Consider the following 18,504-nt stretch of genomic DNA (forward strand, 5'->3'; position numbering starts at 1 on the left):
TTTGTTCCTTTATCAATAAATTTCGTATTAATAGCAACTGGCAACCTTAGCTCAACGAAACATAGGATTTTGCTAATAAATGTCCGAAACTTATGTTTTTTTTTTCTGCTTTTTTTTTCACGATTTCTTCTTTTTAATGGAAAGTTTAAAAAAAAAAAAAAAGGAAATATATCGAACGAAGATTCTCAGAGCTTTTACACAGGGAAGGCGATGACGCGGGAGCATGATCCGTCAGCTGATCAATAGAGCGTACTTTGTTGGCGGAAACCCGACCAGGATCCGGCGTCGTCGGTCGCCGAAGACGGCGCGCGTGCCCGCCTGTCGACGCAAATATAGATAGTCTCTGATTCGGTATTCAAATTTGTCGAGCGATTTCGGCCCGAATCGAATCGAATTGTCCGCCGGAATATTCCGATTCCCATCGAACCGCAACCAGCGCGCGCATTCATCTGCAACGACTGAGAAAAATGAAAATCGATTCCACACTACGTCGCGCCTCACATCAACTGGTTTTCTCCCTCTCTCCGTCTCCCTCCTTTTTTGTATTTTTTTTTTTGGGCGTGGAAATCGACTTTTTGTGCAGTGGAGGCGCTGTCGATTCCGTCGTTTTGCGGCTTTAAGATTCCTTCATCCGACTTTTTGCCAGCACGCCATTGTGACCCACCTTCGTGTCAAGGAGCAAGTCATCGTCTTGCCTTTCGCTGCGCCTTTTTTCAGCTCTCTGTTTGTCGGACTGGGTGTTTGAATGCGGATGGGGAGAGGTATGAGAGTTGTGGGATGGGCTTCGTTGGCTGCTTTGGCGTTGGTTGCGAGCTTGGTCGAGCGAGTGAGGTCACATGGTGACCAGCCTCTGGCTAGGATCGCCGTTCACGAGACGGTCTTTGCTCTTGATGGAAGAGCGAGCATCAAGGCGTCTCCTTCAGTTCTCGGAGCAACGGTAAGGCTTCGATTGCTTGTTCTTCTTGTTGAGCTCGATGCTCTGGCTGTTCCACCAAACTTAACGAAATAGCTGATGCTGTATATCCTAGGATGCTAGGCTTCGTCGTTCACTCGGGTCCTTGAAGTGCTTTACCAGATTTTTCTTACTGTGTATTCAAGACTTGGGTCAACCATAATTGTGAAAAACGAAAGCGGGGGTCGAGGTTGACGCAAGCTACATTAACTGTTTTAGGGGCAAAATACGGAGTGGTTATCATTGGAGTATGGCTCTCCGAACCCATCGGTTGATGACTGGATTGGAGTATTTTCTCCTGCGAATTTCAGGTGATTAGATCGCTCTGCATTGCGGCATTCCTGATGCAGGGCTTGTGTTTTTTTATTTTTCTTTTGGTTGACCGTTAAGATAAGGATACTGTTTTCTTGACGTTCAATTCTATTTTGCTACTGTGCAGTGCTTCCACCTGTTCACCTGAAAATCCGAAAGTTCTTCCGCCTGATCTATGTTCAGCACCGATCAAGGTTAGTGTCGCACTCCTTGTGTTCACTCTCAGATTATCTTCTGTGATTTGTGGCTTCAACTATTGTTTGTACTCCCTTGCAGTATCAATATGCGAATTACTCAAGCCCTGCATATATAAGTACGGGAAAAGGGTCCCTAAAGTTTCAGTTGATCAACCAGAGATCAGATTTTTCATTCGCACTTTTTTCTGGTGGTATATTAAATGTAAGTGCTCTATGTTTTTTTATTACTTGCATACTGAGTCCATGACTGGTTTTGGCCTGAATCAGCTGCTCCAGTTGAAGCAAGATGTACGAGCTATCAAGTTCGGATGATATTTCATGTATCCTAACAGATATCTGCCGAATGTTGAAGTTGATCTTAATTTATTATTTTGTCCCTGAAGTTTGCGCCATCTCAGTAGCTAGCTTTTTCCTCGACTTTTTCGACTTTTTCACTTGCGTTTCTCTTTTGTCTCTTGTGATGTTGGATGCACCACAGCCAAAACTGGTTGCAGTATCAAATGCGGTTGCATTTGCAAATCCAAAGGCTCCAGTTTATCCTCGCCTAGCTCAAGGAAAAGAATGGAATGAAGTATGTCTAATACTGTTTCATGTAGAAAATGTTTAGCACATTTTAGGGTTCTTTCAAATATTGGCAGTGCAATTGCTTAATGAATAAGCTTCTGCTTTTACGCTAAGCAGCCTCTGCTTGCACATGTATTTTCCTGTTTTTTCTACAAACACCAATTCCTAGGATAATATGTGTTTGGCAATGTGATATCAGATGACTGTAACATGGACAAGTGGATATGGAATAGCTGAAGCAGAGCCATTTGTTGAGTGGGGTCCTCAAAGTGGAGGAAAAATGCGTTCTCCGGCTGGAACATTGACCTTTGACCGTAGTAGCATGTGTGGTGAGTAAACTCTTTTTTTAACATTGTTGGAATGAATTGTAATGCATGACAATTCTCTGCATCATTCAAGCACCAGTTTGAGGTGCATCATGCTATGAGTTCAACTGAAAGTTCTTTAAAGGCCTGTCTGGGGTCCTCATCTTGATGATCCTAAACTTTTGGTTCCAAATCAATGCACACAAAGGTAGAATTTTGACTTAAACCATTGGTAGTCATCTTTAGTAATTGGACCGTACTGACACAGTGATTCGCAGGCCCGCTCATTCAAAATTCCAGCCATGGTTTGAACTTAGAAATAGACTTCTTGATGTTTCACGAATTATAATTCTCTTAGGAAATCCAAATTTTCAGGAGCACCTGCAAGGACAGTAGGATGGCGTGATCCGGGATTCATCCACACCAGTTTCTTGAAAGAATTATGGCCCAACTCTGTGTAAGTGTGTATTTTATTACTTCTACAGATTTACGGTTTTACGCTAGACTCTTTAGAATTATGTTAAGCCAAGATACCAATTTTTATTCATTACCCGCTATGCTGTTATTTAGGTATTGATGAGAATTTAAGTCGATCAAGCTCTTAGTTTGAACAATTAAATGAGTTCATCTCCGCATAACTTTTATAAGAAACTCCTTGCCACCTTAAGTAAGTTGGCTGCGTGAGTTCCTTTCCTTTTCTATTGTGAGGTGAGATGTCTTAAACAGTCAGGATTTGTCCCTCTCTACTCTGCTTGTGATGCTGAGTGAATATCACTGGGAATTAGAGGGAGTTTTATTGCATTTGTATTGGATCAAGAAGATTTTTCTCCTCCTGAGAAAAGGAGGGGGAGGGGAGAGAAGAAGGGGAAAAGGGGGGGGCGGAGACGGAGGGAGGGAGACAGAGAGTGGTTATTAGTTGAATCCTGAATCAGCTTTGTTCTTCAACATGATAATACATCGAATCGGCCTTCTTACCGAATGCTTCGTAGTTGTGAGAATCATGGATTATTTGCTGTATATGCCTTAGAGTTTACTTGTCATGATTAATGGTTTTGCATTGATTATTTGAATTTAATGCGATTTTCTAGCTATATTAATTTCAATTTGTACCTGACTATTACTTTTACTGATAATCTAGGTATTATTACCAGTTGGGGCATAGGCTATTGAATGGTAGTTATATTTGGAGCCAGAAATACCGCTTCAGAGCATCTCCATATCCTGGTCAAAGTAGCTTGCAACGCGTTGTCATTTTTGGGGACATGGGAAAGGTTTGATCTCTCTTGAATGAGCAGCGCATATTATCCACATTTTATCCCTTTCTCTTATTTATGGGATTTTCTGGTATTGGCTTCTAGCATGGAAGACACCATATATAGTCATATTCTTGACTAAGGATATAAGAAATTTGACTTTGGTGAAGGAAATTAATTGGGCGATCTCATTTTCTGAATATTCATTAATTACATGCTGTTGCTTAACTTGCCAAAAAAACCTCCATGCTTAAAGGAATCATCTGTAAAACTCCTTCGCTTATTAGTAAGCCCTATAAGATACGTACTCAGCAGCAAACTCTTCTGCTTTAGGTGGCAATTCGAGACTCTAGATTTTCAGTTACCTGGGCAATTCCTTATGTTGTTTTGTTGTGTCTGGAAGGACATTATCTCTCTTATCTTCGGTGATCTGTTTATAGAACCTTGATAATTGGGCTAACTGAATCTGTAATTCTAATATGTTTGACAAGCACCCTGCTTATCTCTGTCGCTGTTGTCAGGATGATAGACTACAATTGCACATTGCAGGACGAAGCAGATGGCTCAAATGAGTACAACAATTTCCAGCGTGGCTCTCTTAATACCACCTATCAGCTTGTTAAGGACTTGAAGAACATTGATATAGTGTTTCACATTGGAGATATATGCTATGCAAATGGATATATTTCGCAGTGGGATCAGTTTACAGCGCAGGTTGAGCCAATTGCCTCAAGTGTTCCTTACATGATTGCGAGGTTTGTTTTGGTTTTTCCTCCTCCTCCCTCCTCCTTTTGGCATAGAGGCTTGGCTAATGATGAAATTGCAGTTTTCCTGATTGTTTACAGCTTTCGGTCTGGGCAGTTATGTTTAGGAATTAATTTATCTGTCGATATTACAATCTGGATCCCGGAGTCATCCCTCTTTTTCTAGTGGGACTTCTTACTAGTTTTGGTTTTCAGTGGTAATCATGAACGAGATTGGCCTGGAACTGGATCCTTTTATGAAAATACAGACTCAGGAGGTGAATGTGGTGTCTTGGCCGAAACAATGTTTTATGTTCCTGCAGAGAACGGGGCTAAGTTTTGGTAAGGATGAGAAAGAGCGCATCGTGATTTGCGAATGTAGCTTTTTACCCTTGTCTAAAAAAATCCCAGGCTTTTCTGAATGTTGGTCTTTGCTTGATCTAGGTACTCCACTGATTATGGCATGTTCAGATTCTGCATTGCTGATACAGAACATGACTGGAGGGAGGGAACAGAGCAATACGAGTTCATTGAGCACTGTCTAGCATCTGTTGATAGACAAAAACAACCATGGCTGATTTTCCTTGCACATCGGGTTTTGGGTTATTCATCTGCTGACTTTTATGCTGTGGAAGGATCGTTTGAAGAACCAATGGGCAGGGAGAGCCTTCAAAAACTTTGGCAGAAGTACAAGGTTGACATTGCCGTCTATGGCCATGTTCATAATTATGAAAGGACTTGTCCTATTTACCAGGTATACCTGTGACTTTACTCTGTAGTGGAGCTGCATCTTATCTATGGCTCAAATTGTTTCGCAGAAAATGAGGTGTTTCTAGAAAATATTTTCCCCAAAATCATTTTTTAAGAAAATGACAATATTTTTGATGTTCAGCAATAACTTGAAATTGAACTGGAAATTTTTTTTGCCGTTCAGCATGGAAAATCGGATTGATTTTCCTACCGAGTACTAATTTTAATAATGTTTCTTTTTATTGTTTCTTTTATTTTATTTTTCTTTTTTTTCCCTTGCCGCTGTGGCCGGCGACCGGCCGCAGGCGAGCTCGAGCCTTGCCACAGGTCAGCGAGGCTTGAGCTCACCGGCCTTGGGCCCCAGCCATCCCATGGCCAACTCCCTGCCGAGGAAGAAGGAAAAAATAAAACAAAAGAAAAGAAAAACGAAAATAATTAAAAAGAAAAGGAAAAATATTTAAAAAAGGAGATAAGGTGAAGAAATAGAAGGAGGAAAGATGAAAATGTTTTCCTTGACTCATCTATATTCCGTAAAACGAAAGCTGGAAAATCCGGATAACATTTTCCTGGAATTTATTTTCCGCAAAGTCACTTGGATGTCATGTCAATTTCTTCTAAGATGGCTAGTCTAACATTTCATTTTCTTGCAATAAATTGAACATTATCTTAATCATCTTTGCTATGAAAAACCTGATTTTCTCAGCAAAAGAAGCTATAATTTTGTATCTGATGGCATACATTTCACAGAAGATGAAATTATATTAGCAATTTAATTGTTTTCAGAAGTGATAATTTTTCGTTACCTTGCTTAACTTGTTCAATATGTTAGTATTATTTTGCTGTTGATTTCACTGTTAGTCTAAAAAATGGTCACCATTTGGTATACACTGTTTAAGTGGAAGTCGTCAACCCGCATAGTGGTTGTTCTGAAAGATGATCCATGTCTCTGGGTAGATTAGCTTAGTTCAGGTAGCTGAGACTGAGAATCCAAATTGATTGTTCTTAGTTGAGCCCTGACGAAACTTGAGGAAGATGGAGTTTTCTTTTTCTATTTCAAATCTTTGGATGCTCTTTGACCAAAACATGTGCATGTATGTGCTGGTCGCATCTTGTGTATTGCTTCTCCCGACATAAAAAGGCTTGGCTTGTCACGGGACTTCCATCTAAAAATTTTAGGCTTCTAAATCCTGGTCCTCCTTTTTGATTTTGTCTACAGAATGTCTGCACAAATGAAGAGAAAAACTACTACAAAGGAACCCTGAATGGAACTATACATGTCGTGGCTGGTGGTGGTGGAGCAAGCCTTGCGGAGTTCACTACTCTCCGAACAAAATGGAGCTTGTTCAGAGACTATGATTTACGGGTTCGTAAAGCTAACTGCATTCGATCATTCGAACCTATTATTCGAGTACAAGAAGAGCAGCGATGGGAAAGTTTACGACTCTTTCAGAATCAGTAGGGATTACAGAGACATCTTGGCTTGCACAGTTGATAGTTGTCCAAGCACAACACTGGCATCGTAACTCAGAAACGTAAGGCAGATGGATAGCCAAATGGCTATCGGAGTTTGTCATCCTTGTATCACGAGGTTTTGTGCTGCGCAACTTCTTCTCCTCCTGTTTATTTCTGTAAAGCATCACATAAAGCCTTATATTTTCCTCTCTGACGTTGTTTCTCTAGGCTGTTGCACCGTCCGTGTTGATATATCGACTCCGAAATCAGTAGGATAATGTCAATGATGCGTGTCTACTACAAAGTCATACCCAAATGGTGATATCTTGACCCTATTAATACAGGCTGGGACCTGCCCAAGTACTTTTGCTTGTCAAGCAATCCGTTTATTCACGAGTCACACCCACGATCGAGAGATCATTGGATTATCTTATCAAGTGCGAGTGAGAGATGTTACAAATTCAATATTCCAGTGCTTTGGACTGACATCGACGTGCAAATGGATTAGTTCTTGTCCCTAAACTCTTAGATTACACGTCTAATCGGGTATATATCTTCTCGAGGCAAAGGTTTTGTAATCTCGACGGAGTAACCTGGTTGAAAAATCTGTGCCATTCTCAAACGATAACACTTTCTGTGCCTGGTAAATCCATTCTCGACATGAAGTGCATGGATTGCAATCACAAAACCATCAATGGCAAACTATAAAGACACTTAATAACCGCTCAAAAATAGTAAACATTTAAAAAAAAAAGAGGATAAAAGATTCACCACATGAGGTTGTCATTAAATTGCGGCCTGCATTGATATTTGACAAGCTTGCAGCATTCAACCTCAATATAATGCAAGAGCAATGTTAGGACACCGTAAAAAAATCTTGACAAACTTCATCGCGATACTGGACATACAGAAAAGCTTTTTTTGGCCGATATCATTTGTTGCTGTCCATGCAAGAAGCAGTTTAGCAAAGCTTGGTTGATTATATTGCTCGAGGGTGGGTCGTTAGATTTTGTCAGACAGTTATACCCGGAAAACATAGACCTAACAACGTTGTGCGCGCGAGAGAGACAGGAGATGGTTGGTTAGTAACAAACCTGATGACCCACCGAAGGTGTCTCCCTGCCTTACATCATTGTCTGCCTGATTGCAACCTGCAGTAGCTCCCTTCGTTTTTACTTTCAGTTTTCGCGCGTTGGATTGATCGGATCCTACCCAGTTTTACGGATGCAATCGGGGTTAAACAATCGAAGCAACAAAAGGAGGAGAAATTCAAGGGACATCGATTTGTTTCATCTGATTACAATTGTTTTCTCGGCGCTTTTTGTCTTACATTTACAATTATCTGCACATCTGGCCTTCCCGATAGAAGAAGCCGTCGCTGATAGAGGTTCCGGCGGTGCAATCATCACAAGAAACGGTCATTATTACTTATACAACCATCCCTTTTCCTTTTGCGTTTTTTTTCATCTGGATGGTTGATTAGGTCGGCTGACGTGAAGCCATTGATTCTAGGAGCCGATCGCTCCCAGGGAGTTATGTTTTCTTGCTCGCAAGACGCTTTAGGATTGGCATCAGGACACTGCTTGATTTCAAGGTTTGAAGTTTCCCGTGTTACCTGTACTGCTCTCCTGTATATTTGCATTCGTTCTCGGTTCTATGGCAGGTAATATAAGCATATGTCGGCAGGACCAAATTAATGAAGATGTGCACTCATTAAATGAGCATCTATGTATCAGGATGTAGTAAAACGTGAAAACTGGAGGATGCTTTCGCAATCCGGCTTTAGCTGAATTGGTGTTTCTTGTTCTTTACGCGCTAGTGATTGACCTTATCATTAATAGGAGTTTAGAACTTTTAAGCTAAGGGAAACGAATGCTTTATTCTTCTTCGCCGACGTCGCTTCTGAGATTCTGATGATTACTTCCTTCACTCATGTCCACATGAAAGATGCATAACTAGTCTACATAACGCACTTGACTCATCTTATTCCTTTCTCCTTGAAATGCATTCAGTATTCTACACCGATCAGCATTTGATGCGCTTTCGTAATTGTCTAATCATCTCCTATTCGTCTCACAATTGCAGAAAATTCACAGCGTATATCTTTGCAATTCCTGGATTATTGAACATGGCAGTGAAGATAATACAGATTGTTATTCCTCATCTTCTTTTTACTAGGTTACTTAGGAATTAAAAGTTGAAAGTCCTCCAGCAATGGACAAGGGATTCAAGGGTGAAAGTGCTGAGCCTCTGAGGATGCATTCAGAGAATCTTGATGGGAGTCAAAGCGGCGAGCAGTCGACGTCTGCATTAGATAGGGATAAAACCGGTAGGATTGGTAGTGGCAAAAACAGTCCGAAGAGTAACAATAGGAGCAGAAGTAGTAGCAGTAATCGGTCGACAGGAAATTTTGATGCCTCGAGTCCTGGACGTGATCTGTCGGCACTGTCCAAGAGAAAATCAGGGTCTATCACTTCCCTGTCTTCATCTTCATCATCATTAGTCGATCGCTTCCAAGTAGAGGCAGGTGAATTAATTAAGCCCAAAACAGATGGTATTGCTCCTTCTCCGGGACATGATGAGTATTGTCCATCGAGGTTGCGGAAAGAAAAGGAAGCGGTTAAGGTATCTTCAAAAGCAGAACGTGACTCGGAGTCCTCCTCAGGTGCCGCATCGACGTCGCCCATGTCCGACATCACGCACGAGTCACTACATCATAGTATGTCGCCGACACAGTCTCCTGCAATCCAGGTGATGGACCGATCAGGCGGGTACAACCCTTATAGGATTCCGTCTACCGTATTCGAAAGGAGCAAACCTTCAACTCCTGTTGAATGGAGCATTGCTTCCAATGAGTCGCTCTTTAGCATACACATAGGGAACAACAGCTTCTCAAGAGACCATGTAACTACGCCCACCACCGATTTGCTGAAGTTCGACGAGCCCATTAGCATCAGCCCGCCACCTCTGCAAGAGGTGGCATCGCTTGACCAAATCGTCAACATGGACAAGACCCCCGCAGCAAATACCAAGAGCGTGGAATTTACAGAGGCCGTACAGAAGGAAAATGAGAACAACGCACACGAGGAAACGGCAAATTCTCCCATGGCGACCTGGGGTTCCTCTTGCCTTTCCAATGAAAGCAGAATGAGCGCCCCATCTTTCTCTTTCCCCATGTAAGTCGATACTAACTTTGAGCAGATGAATATATAGTTGATGTCATTATTTGCTCAAGTACTTTTATGAACAAACAAAACTGAACATGTCTTGTATATGGATTCCCCAAGAACTCGAAATGCGTTGATCTTTGAAGGACTCCTTATAAGCAAGCACCTCTAAGTTCTACTTTATTCATAAAAGGTAAACGATTCTGTTTGCTTGTGAATAAAGAAACTGGCAACAAAGCTTATTCCATGTGATCATTTTATGTATGGTTGCATCCGTGAGAACTTGGCTGCCTGTTCTGTTTACCGATGATGCATAACCTGCTCTTTCAAGCATCTCTCAATCGGCATTTCAATTCAGAAAACTAGTTGACGATGGTTAAGAATGTGTACCCTTCATGTGGTTTGGCTGCAGAAAGAAGAAGAGTTCATGTCCGAAACCTAGGTGGATGAGGAAAATGTGTGTGTGTCGGAGAAAGAAGTGTGTGTGGCCGTCGTGCTACTGTTCGAACTGTAGTCTGGCATCCTGCTGCCGTAAGTGGACATGCTGCTTCTATAAATGGCCGAGCTGCTTCTGTAAATGGCCGAGTTGCCACTGTTGTAAGTGGCCGAGCTGCTCCTGTAAATGGCCGAGTTGCCACTGTTGTAAGTGGCCGAGTTGCCACTGTAATTGTCCGAGCTGTCATTGTCCTAAGTGTAGCTGTGCGTTCTGCTACCATTGGAACTGTAGCCGAAAACGGTTTTGTTGTTGTTCATCTACCATGTATGATCCTCTCTCCTCTTACCTTTTTGTTAGTCATTTCACCTTGACAGGCAATTTTATAGGTTTAGTGAAGCAAATTTCTCATTCGTCTGCTTCGCCGAATTAGATGAAACCACATGTTTTTCTCCGTGGATTCTAACGTCTGCGTTAACTTGTGCAGATTGTCGGACACGGAGAAACCGGATGCTCGGGGACTGTATCAGCAGCCTTCTGCTACAGAGACGACTCCCAGCTCGACCGCCAGTGATCGCGCTTGTTGCTCTTGCTATTCTTGCCATTCTTGCCGCCCTTGCAGCTCTTGCCATTCTTGCCGCCCTTGCTGTTCTTGTAACTCTTGCGATTGTTGCTGTCATCTTCGACTCTGTTGCTAAATTTTTTGCGTTCTTAAGAGTCTTTTGTTGTTCTTAACCAGTTTTTAATCACCTTACATGGACTGGCCCGTATTACACACACACACACAAAAAAAAGTAAACTCTTAAATTTTCCCATTTTACCGATAAATTGGAACCATTTACCGACATGTTCAATTTTTAGTAATCCTTATGGGCGAAGTCTAATGGAAGATATTTTTTTGATGTAAATTTCGGTATGGCGAGACGAAAACAAGAATTAAGTGTTTGATATTTCACAAGACAAAGTTTAGAACATGTTATACCATTTTACCTTTCCTTCTGTCTCTCCAACATTTCATTCTTACTCGACCACCGTTTGTTTTTGTTTTTTTTTTCTTTCTTGTATAGGCATTTTACCTTGAAACGAGTATTGATAGTAGGTATCAGAAAACAGAACAAAGTAATAAATAGAAATGAGATAGCCCAAAAATTATTCAAATATACGATAGTGCCATCAAAAGTACGTCAAAATTACCACCTACCAATCCTAACAAAAAAGAGCACGACCTGGTTTTGGGCGAACAAAATGGAATATTTATGATCTATCCCTGGACGAAACCATAGACGCAATCTTTTGCAACAGCTGCTTCTCCGAGGAGGATGTCCATTCTTGATATCTGTGCAGGCTGCCCGTGAAATCTGTGAAGAGCCCATCCACTCCCCTCCTGTTTATCCAGTAATCATACTCGACGTACGGATCCTGATGGAAGTTGAAGTGCAGGAACGAATTCTCGTTGCGGTACGTGTAAGGGTGCACCTGCAGTGAAAAACCAGAATTCCCATTCAATCATGTACAGTACATGCATAACCAAGGTTAGTGTCATTCAATATGTTCTAGCGGCCAAAAACTCACCTGCATGCCAAGGGCATGTGCTTTCGCTATGAGATCCGTCGATTTCTCCAGGTAATTATCCTCCGGAGGAACAACAGTGTCCTTCCATGGTCCTATTGCCATCACATAATCTTTGATGTAGTTAAAATAGCTATCCGAGGTGATTTCGTTGTATGTCTGCAAAATACAAATTCTTTGTTGTGTGAATTTTGGATAGAATTTGGCTTAAAAAAAAAAGATCAAAAGGATTTTGAAATCAAACCTGATTAGTGTCCTCTGTTCGTATGGTCACATCATCAATCAAGAAAACTTTCGGCAGGTCCGTTTGATTGGAGATATACACAAGTGAACTAGGCGCAAAGCTCTGGATGAAGCAAGGTTGCTTGAGCCAGTCTTTCGACAGATATTGGCCCTTGTATCCAAATTTCTGTAGAGTCTCCACAAATCTATCTTCGAGCTTCTTTCCGTCAGACCACTTGACCTGTTTTAACAAATAACAAATATGAGTTTCCAGTTTTGCTTGCAAATAAAATACCAATAAAATATTGTAACTCAAAAAAAAAGAAATAGAAATAACGTACGTGTTTGTTAACAAAAACTGGATTCTTTATCTCTGGATATATTCCGACAGTTCTTTTCGCATCGAGCGCAATTGAGATGAACTCTTCAAATGTAATCGGCGGGAACTTTCCTGAAAGTCATAAATAAACAGCTTTTGACAACAGATAAGATAGGGCTAGAAACAGGAATTCCTTGATTGCCATTTACAAAGTCATGAGACTCGACCGAAAACATGAGAACAAACCATTGTATTGCTGATCACGGAAATCAAATCGTTGCTTTGCTCTCAATGTTTTTAATTCTTTCAGGGTGAAGTCAACTGCACAGTAAATATAGTAAATATGAAATAGCTATAAAAATAAAATATATGAACTCGATAAAAGCAAAATAGATAGAGCCAAATTTGGCCGTACCAACGAACCATCCGGTGGTATTGACCCATTGAACTTCATATGTGGTTTTTCGATCGGCAAACTCTTTACGATCTGCAACATCGGTCGTAGCATCCAACGTCACGTCGTGCATACAGACCAAAACTCCATCCTTGGTGGCCTGGATATCTGATTCTATAAAATCTGCTCCCTCTGCGATAGCTCTCTGTCATGTAGAGAGTACTTAATTTTAATGGGAAATAAAAAAACCACCATTTTCCTAATAATTCCTAATAATTCAGTTGGAAACAATTGCCATAGGAAACCAAAAGGCAAAAGGACGAAAGCTGCTAATCCAAAAGCTGAGACTTCACCATGTATGCTGGTGCCGTTTCTTCTGGAAGCTCCCCGTTCGATCCTCGATGCGCGACGTTGTACGCGCGAAATGTCTGCATGGGTTTTTTCTCAGCCTGAGGGACGCTGCTTGGTAGAGGATACATCAAGGCCCTTCCGGCGCTTACGCTGACAAGCGCTGCTAACGTGATCGTAAAAACCACACAACCTACGAATGAACACACGATTCAGCAAAGAGAAAAAGTCAAAACATTGGAACCAAAAGAAATGCAAAAGAAAGTTTTTTTTTTTACTGATAAAGGCCATGTTCCTCTTCATCTTGCGAAGTGCTCTCTGCAGCTACTTTTGGACTTCCTAGTTTTCCTTTCTCTTTCTCTTGGTGTTAGCCTTATAAAGGGTTGGAGATTTGCTTTCTGTTATTTGGTTTTGACTAAAAATCTGCGTTCGAACTTTTCAAGATTTGGTCACTCCTGAAAAAAGATCGGTAGTTTGTTACAGTCAATCCAAAGAAATCAGATTTTCAATTCTTTTCGGTTTCCTCTCTCTCCGGATAATGTGGATTTTCAGCTTCTCCCAAATCAAACGGCTTGTGCTTTTGGTGGTTTTCAGATCAAGACGTCGTCGTCTACCGTCGTTTACCATCATTATCCATCATCTACTTCCCTCTTCACTTTTTGAAGTGGCCAGATAATACGTACCAGATTAACCATCTTCTGTTGAATCATTTGAATCGTACGATCTTATTCTGTTCTCTTCAGGAGAAAATTCAATTTCGGATGTTACCGAAATAGGGGAAGTAAGAACATAAATTAGTTATAGTCCTATTCTTTTGCATTTTCCATCTTATCCTTTTTTCATCGTCATTCCAAACGCAACTTCATAATAACAATGACGGAACTTGAGACCTTGACCATAGGCAAATATGGACGGACATGTGCATGCAACTTATTCCAACACCAGTGATTGCGATCGTAACAAGCGTTTATTTGCTTAATCCCCGCCTGCCAATGTTTCTTTTTCCTTTTTTTTTTTCTTGAGCAGTTTATGTGACCGGCGGCCGCCCTCGACTTTAGTAAAGGCGGGTACACTCCGGCACGAATCCATTTCTCGAATATACATGTTAATAGAGAACTCCAGAGTATGTCTTGAATATGCTGCACCCTAGATAGTGAGAGTCCAGTAGTCAAAAGCATCACTAGCTTACACTCTGACCCGAGTTGCATGAGGATTCGACACATCCAATTTCTTTTCTGTTGATGTGACCTACAATTTGTACTTAAGGAATCCCTCGGTTTGATTCGATTCATAATTCGGACAAAAACTTTGCAATAACCTTTTTTTCTTTCTATCCTGAATCATGTGTCTTTTTTCTAAGACCGAAAGAAAAGCGGTAAAGTGGATATTTGCTTCATAACAAAACAATTAGAATTAGGCTCAGTCAATTGGAATGTGTAGTAGATATAGTCATGATTAAATGGGCTAGATCTACTTACTTTTTCTTTTGTTTGTTGATTTCTAATTTTTAGAATTGATTTGATTTGAATAATGAAAAATAGTAACATTTGGATATGGACCCGAGTCGGGTGCGAGTCTTGCCGAACCGATTGGTACCACAGTGAGACGCAAGAGACAAGAGTAACCCATTGGCAAAGAAGCATGTCCAACTAGATTCTAAGACTAGTACTTGTTATAATTTTTGGTTTCTTTTCTAGGTTCTACATTTTTTTTTTCCATATTTATTAGAAATAGAGATTATCTTTTCATATCATAAATTCCCACCCTCGCAGCTAGTTCAACCAACTCTTCTACGTTCCACACAAAAAGAAGAGAGCTTTTTAAATTTACTATTATGAAAAATCAGTAGCAAGCAAGCAAGCCAATAAGTGTTGCGATTCTGATCCTAACAGTCGTTCAATCCCACACGATAAAGGCGTATAAAAAAGAGTATAAATAGAGCAAAAGAAGAGAGTTTTTTTAAATTTACTATTACGAACACGAAATATTATTTCTAAATGGACTTGGAGATTAAACCCGAATTTCGCCTAAGTCACATACTCATATTCCGGAGTTACAGATGCTTTTGAAAGCAACATATAACTCTTCTATAGAGTTCATTAATATCCGAGCTTGGCTCGTTCATACGCGCGGCAATGCGTCACCTGACTAGGTAAAGCGATACAATTCGAACGCCCTGGGGATAAACTGAAATTAGAAACAAGTTTCAGTCACCAAGGTGGAATTTCTTTTGTGTCATTGCACGCCTGACTGATCATCCAGGGAAAGAGGGCATCGCAGACTTGTATTGATCTATTTAGATGAAGAATGGGAAAGCCAATCTAAGAATTCAAAAGATCCCAGAGAGAAAACAAGAAAATTTCTGACAAACCTCTATCCCTTCCAGGTCTGTCCCCGCTACATCTTCCGGGGGCGACAGAGCTACTAATACTATCACTGAGAAAAAACAGGGTTTGTGCTGATAAATATGTGCCTTCGAGGGTTAGCGACATCACCTCCGCCGGCGTGCTTGACAAACTCCGCGGGTGAGAGGAAATTCCCATGGCACACACACACTATCCGGACTTCCTCTCCCTTCCCGTACTTATACAGTATGCCTTCTATTCTCTTCCCGTCTGGACTGTCGCCGCGCGTGAAAACCCAGGGCATGTCAACTGTTGCGTTCGCCACGAAATCTTTTCCAGCATTATTCACCGAATTGGATTTCTTAGTCGGACTCTGTCTCTCTGCTCTCATTAGAGTATCGCTCAGATTCTCATCCACCATAGACGTGAGTGTACGCACCAGTTTATTGTTTGGTTCTTGCAGGTGCTGGTTAACGACGGAGCCGTTGTCGTCCCTGCAACTGCTCGAACCTGGGGATAGAAAGGACAAAAGTTAGGATGACTCCATGAGCTTCCAAAATTGGACGAGAATTAGATATTATCACCCATTGGCTACCACACAAGATGAAGACATATAATTCATGAATGTAGGCTCTTTGCAGCTGCAGAGGTTGCAAGCAAATGAGAGGATGATTTCTTATGTCCAGATAGTTGAAACGCCACAAACTATCCTATAACCAAAAGATACAAATAAAAATTAGCTAATTCCATTTTTCTTGTTTTTGCTTAAACTTAATCAACTCTGTTCTAAACCAGCCATGCACCGAATAGATTTGTCCAGACAGCTTAATTTAAGCAAACGAGCAACACGAGTCAGGAACTAAGTGGGTCAATTTTACAGTCCTAGCGCTTCTCGACCAAAGATCAAAATATGAGAGACCTAACTATTATGCAAGTGAAGTGGGACCTGCGTGATTCACAAATGGGAAGAAGATTTTGCAAAGATCATTTCATGAATAATATGCCTCCTCACCCAGAAACAAGAAAAAAAGGATTCTAAGTTCCCCCTACCAAAGTTATCTTCCTGTATTAATTTCTCCAAGTGAATTCAGCTCAATTCAGATGGATCATACTTGACGATGTTTGAACCAACTTTTACCAATTCTTTACCTACACATCACAAGAGGGACAGTACTATTAGGCTAGAAAGTCCACATCCACATAAGGCTCAGCCCAGATGAATTCTAGTTCAGCAGTGTTCCCTTCTGAAGCCACATCAACAGAAGGCAGTACTAGACATGAATATCACTCCTGCTGAGAGAGCATTCATCTCATGGTTATCAAATGAAAATCAGTCGAAGCCAGGGCAACTCTCGCTGATCTTCAGGCATAGTTGCAGAAGACTGAAAGCATTACCGTGGAAGATAACTTCATCAAAATGACTCGTGCCCCAGGAACGGGATTAGCTAAACTAAACAACTTCGTTATTTTGAATGAGGTTTGCTCACACTTGCCATCATAAGGTACATGTATCAATTACATGCATTGTAGCTACAACAGCCAGTAGCATGCTCACTCATTGCCTGAAACGTGCAAGAGACAATGAGAGGGAGATCTATTGGCAGTCCTAACCACAAATGTCTTGCCCATTTGACCATACTGCCCACACCGATGGTTCTCGAGCTCAATTTCCTTATCATATGAATACATATGTAATCTAAATCATTCAACATTGGTTGATAGGAGGACTTAAATAGACATTGGCAAGTGAGCACTCCAGACAGTAACCCCTGACAGATATTCTTAACTTGCAATGAAGATAACAGATCCAGCAGAAACAAAGAAGGAAAAAATCATCACATTACCTTGAATAAAAGCAGTTCTAATATCTGATTCTGACCTATCTAATGAGATCTTTCCTTGTGCCTCCACCCCTGAAACTGCCGATCCGCTGCCACCTCCACCGCCGCCGGCGGATGCCCCGCACTTCCCTTTGATCCCCACATCAACCCCGGCAAAAATTAGGGCCTGTTTGGCTGCTTCGGCCCAACCGGCCAGCCCAAAAGGCGGCACCTCACTGTTGTAACACCTCATGGCATTTTCAGGGCGTTGGAGGATTCCGTCACTTGTGTACGATTTGATTTCTCGTACATGGCACACCCCATTAGCCACCAAAAACTGATGCTTATCCCTCGAAGTCAACCCCAATTTCCCCTCGATTTCGGGCCTCTCTTCGTCACAGCCACCTTCCCTGTCGGTCCTCAAGCTCCTCTGCCTCTCCAACCGCCTCCTCTTCGCCTCCATCCGCCGCAGCGTCTGCATTTCCTTCCTCTTCCTCCACTCCTCCTCTGTCTCCGTGGGCAATGAGGAGGTCCTCATGAGAGACGGGTACGGCACAGAAGGCAAGGTCGTGGGGTTGTCCTCTTCGCCCAAAAGGGTCATTGCCCCAGCTAACGACGACGACCGGAACAACTTGCTGGAGCTCTTGTCGACGCCGAACTTGCCTCCAAGAGACAGCCCGAGATTCAGCTCGAGCTCCTCCGTTTCTTCGTTGGGTGTCCTGTACTCTGGTCGGTGCACGCCACTACTTGAACACGTGAACTTCTGCAGCAGATCCCTTGACCTTGAGCACCTCTCCATTTCTTTTCCCAGAAGAAAAAAAAATCGAAGATTCAAGTGACTCTTGTCCTTCTTTCCTGTCGAGAATTGGACAGTTTCAGCAACTATCAGCCTCGATGCGAAGGAAAAACAACTTCTCGATCTGATTCAACAGTACCCACATCGCGAAACTTCGATATAAATCTAATTCTTCCCGACTCAACCTCCAAATTGCATCTGCTCCTCTCACGACGGAAGGAGAAGGAAAATGAAAGAGGGAAGGGGGAAATCAGCGAATTTGATGAATTTTCCCTTCCTTTTCTCGTTCTGAGAAAGAAAAATTATGATATGAAAACAGAGAGAAAGAGAGTATGTATCAGAGAGAAGACGGAAGGAGGAGGGAGGGTGGTGGCCCAACTACCGAAAATGCCCCTGCGGAGGCCCGCGAGGAGACCCCCAAGTGGATGTCGGGAAGGAGGATCGGAGCGACACGTGGCCGGATCGAGGCACTGTTTCCCGAGTGGCAGTGTCTTTTTGGCGCCTCTCTCTTTCTCTCTCTATACCCAACAAGTTGCCTACGCGGAGACACGTGTCGACAATGC

The 18,504-nt window shown here is 41.9% G+C and overlaps 4 protein-coding genes across 4 annotated transcripts; 2 read left to right on the forward strand and 2 right to left on the reverse strand.

Annotated features, from left to right (window-relative positions):
- Positions 1 to 208: 208 nt before the first annotated feature.
- Positions 209 to 6,888, forward strand: LOC115751752 (probable inactive purple acid phosphatase 1). The gene is given in 14 exon segments (XM_030689737.2): positions 209 to 509; positions 584 to 937; positions 1,172 to 1,263; positions 1,392 to 1,458; positions 1,541 to 1,663; positions 1,940 to 2,032; positions 2,225 to 2,354; positions 2,706 to 2,787; positions 3,469 to 3,601; positions 4,133 to 4,338; positions 4,543 to 4,668; positions 4,771 to 5,080; positions 6,293 to 6,433; positions 6,435 to 6,888. Coding segments are annotated over 13 exon segments (1,860 nt in total). The 5' UTR covers positions 209 to 509; positions 584 to 745; the 3' UTR covers positions 6,600 to 6,888.
- An 852-nt stretch (positions 6,889 to 7,740) lies between these two features.
- On the forward strand, positions 7,741 to 10,863 carry LOC125315074. Its single transcript, XM_048279037.1, has 5 exons — positions 7,741 to 7,945; positions 8,041 to 8,122; positions 8,707 to 9,704; positions 10,108 to 10,505; positions 10,616 to 10,863. The coding sequence occupies exons 3-5, from the start codon at positions 8,743 to 8,745 to the stop codon at positions 10,861 to 10,863; spliced, it is 1,608 nt and encodes a 535-aa protein (XP_048134994.1). The 5' UTR covers positions 7,741 to 7,945; positions 8,041 to 8,122; positions 8,707 to 8,742.
- Positions 10,864 to 11,382: 519 nt separating this feature from the next.
- Positions 11,383 to 13,438, reverse strand: LOC115754349 (glycerophosphodiester phosphodiesterase GDPD6-like). The gene is made up of 8 exons (XM_030693349.2): positions 13,259 to 13,438; positions 12,986 to 13,173; positions 12,654 to 12,837; positions 12,485 to 12,559; positions 12,261 to 12,370; positions 11,942 to 12,160; positions 11,701 to 11,856; positions 11,383 to 11,604 (listed from the first exon to the last, which is right to left on the reverse strand). Exons 1-8 carry the CDS (start codon positions 13,281 to 13,283, stop codon positions 11,383 to 11,385), a joined length of 1,179 nt encoding a protein of 392 aa, XP_030549209.1. The 5' UTR covers positions 13,284 to 13,438.
- A 1,799-nt stretch (positions 13,439 to 15,237) lies between these two features.
- LOC115753008 (ninja-family protein AFP3-like) lies at positions 15,238 to 18,270 on the reverse strand. Its single transcript, XM_030691477.2, has 2 exons — positions 17,170 to 18,270; positions 15,238 to 15,835 (listed from the first exon to the last, which is right to left on the reverse strand). Exons 1-2 carry the CDS (start codon positions 17,942 to 17,944, stop codon positions 15,414 to 15,416), a joined length of 1,197 nt encoding a protein of 398 aa, XP_030547337.1. The 5' UTR covers positions 17,945 to 18,270; the 3' UTR covers positions 15,238 to 15,413.
- Positions 18,271 to 18,504: the final 234 nt, after the last annotated feature.

Source organism: Rhodamnia argentea, chromosome 5, assembly GCF_020921035.1.
Source record: "Rhodamnia argentea isolate NSW1041297 chromosome 5, ASM2092103v1, whole genome shotgun sequence".
Classification (NCBI taxonomy): domain Eukaryota; kingdom Viridiplantae; phylum Streptophyta; class Magnoliopsida; order Myrtales; family Myrtaceae; genus Rhodamnia; species Rhodamnia argentea.

Bases quoted from the DNA above. Each gene is read 5' to 3' on its own strand.
- LOC125315074 (XM_048279037.1), top strand. From the start codon at position 8,743: ATGGACAAGGGATTCAAGGGTGAAAGTGCTGAGCCTCTGAGGATGCAT. The intron at 9,705-10,107 runs GTAAGTCGATAC...GTTTGGCTGCAG, and splicing joins CCATCTTTCTCTTTCCCCAT to AAAGAAGAAGAGTTCATGTC. The intron at 10,506-10,615 runs GCAATTTTATAG...TAACTTGTGCAG, and splicing joins TAGTCATTTCACCTTGACAG to ATTGTCGGACACGGAGAAAC.
- LOC115754349 (XM_030693349.2), bottom strand. From the start codon at position 13,283: ATGAAGAGGAACATGGCCTTTATCA. The intron at 12,371-12,484 runs GTTTGTTCTCAT...TATGACTTTCAG, and splicing joins CCGTGATCAGCAATACAATG to GAAAGTTCCCGCCGATTACA. The intron at 12,161-12,260 runs GTACGTTATTTC...TTGTTAAAACAG, and splicing joins CAGTTTTTGTTAACAAACAC to GTCAAGTGGTCTGACGGAAA.
- LOC115753008 (XM_030691477.2), bottom strand. From the start codon at position 17,944: ATGGAGAGGTGCTCAAGGTCAAGGGATCTGCTGCAGAAGTTCACGTGT. The intron at 15,836-17,169 runs GTAATGTGATGA...TTCTATCCCCAG, and splicing joins TAGAACTGCTTTTATTCAAG to GTTCGAGCAGTTGCAGGGAC.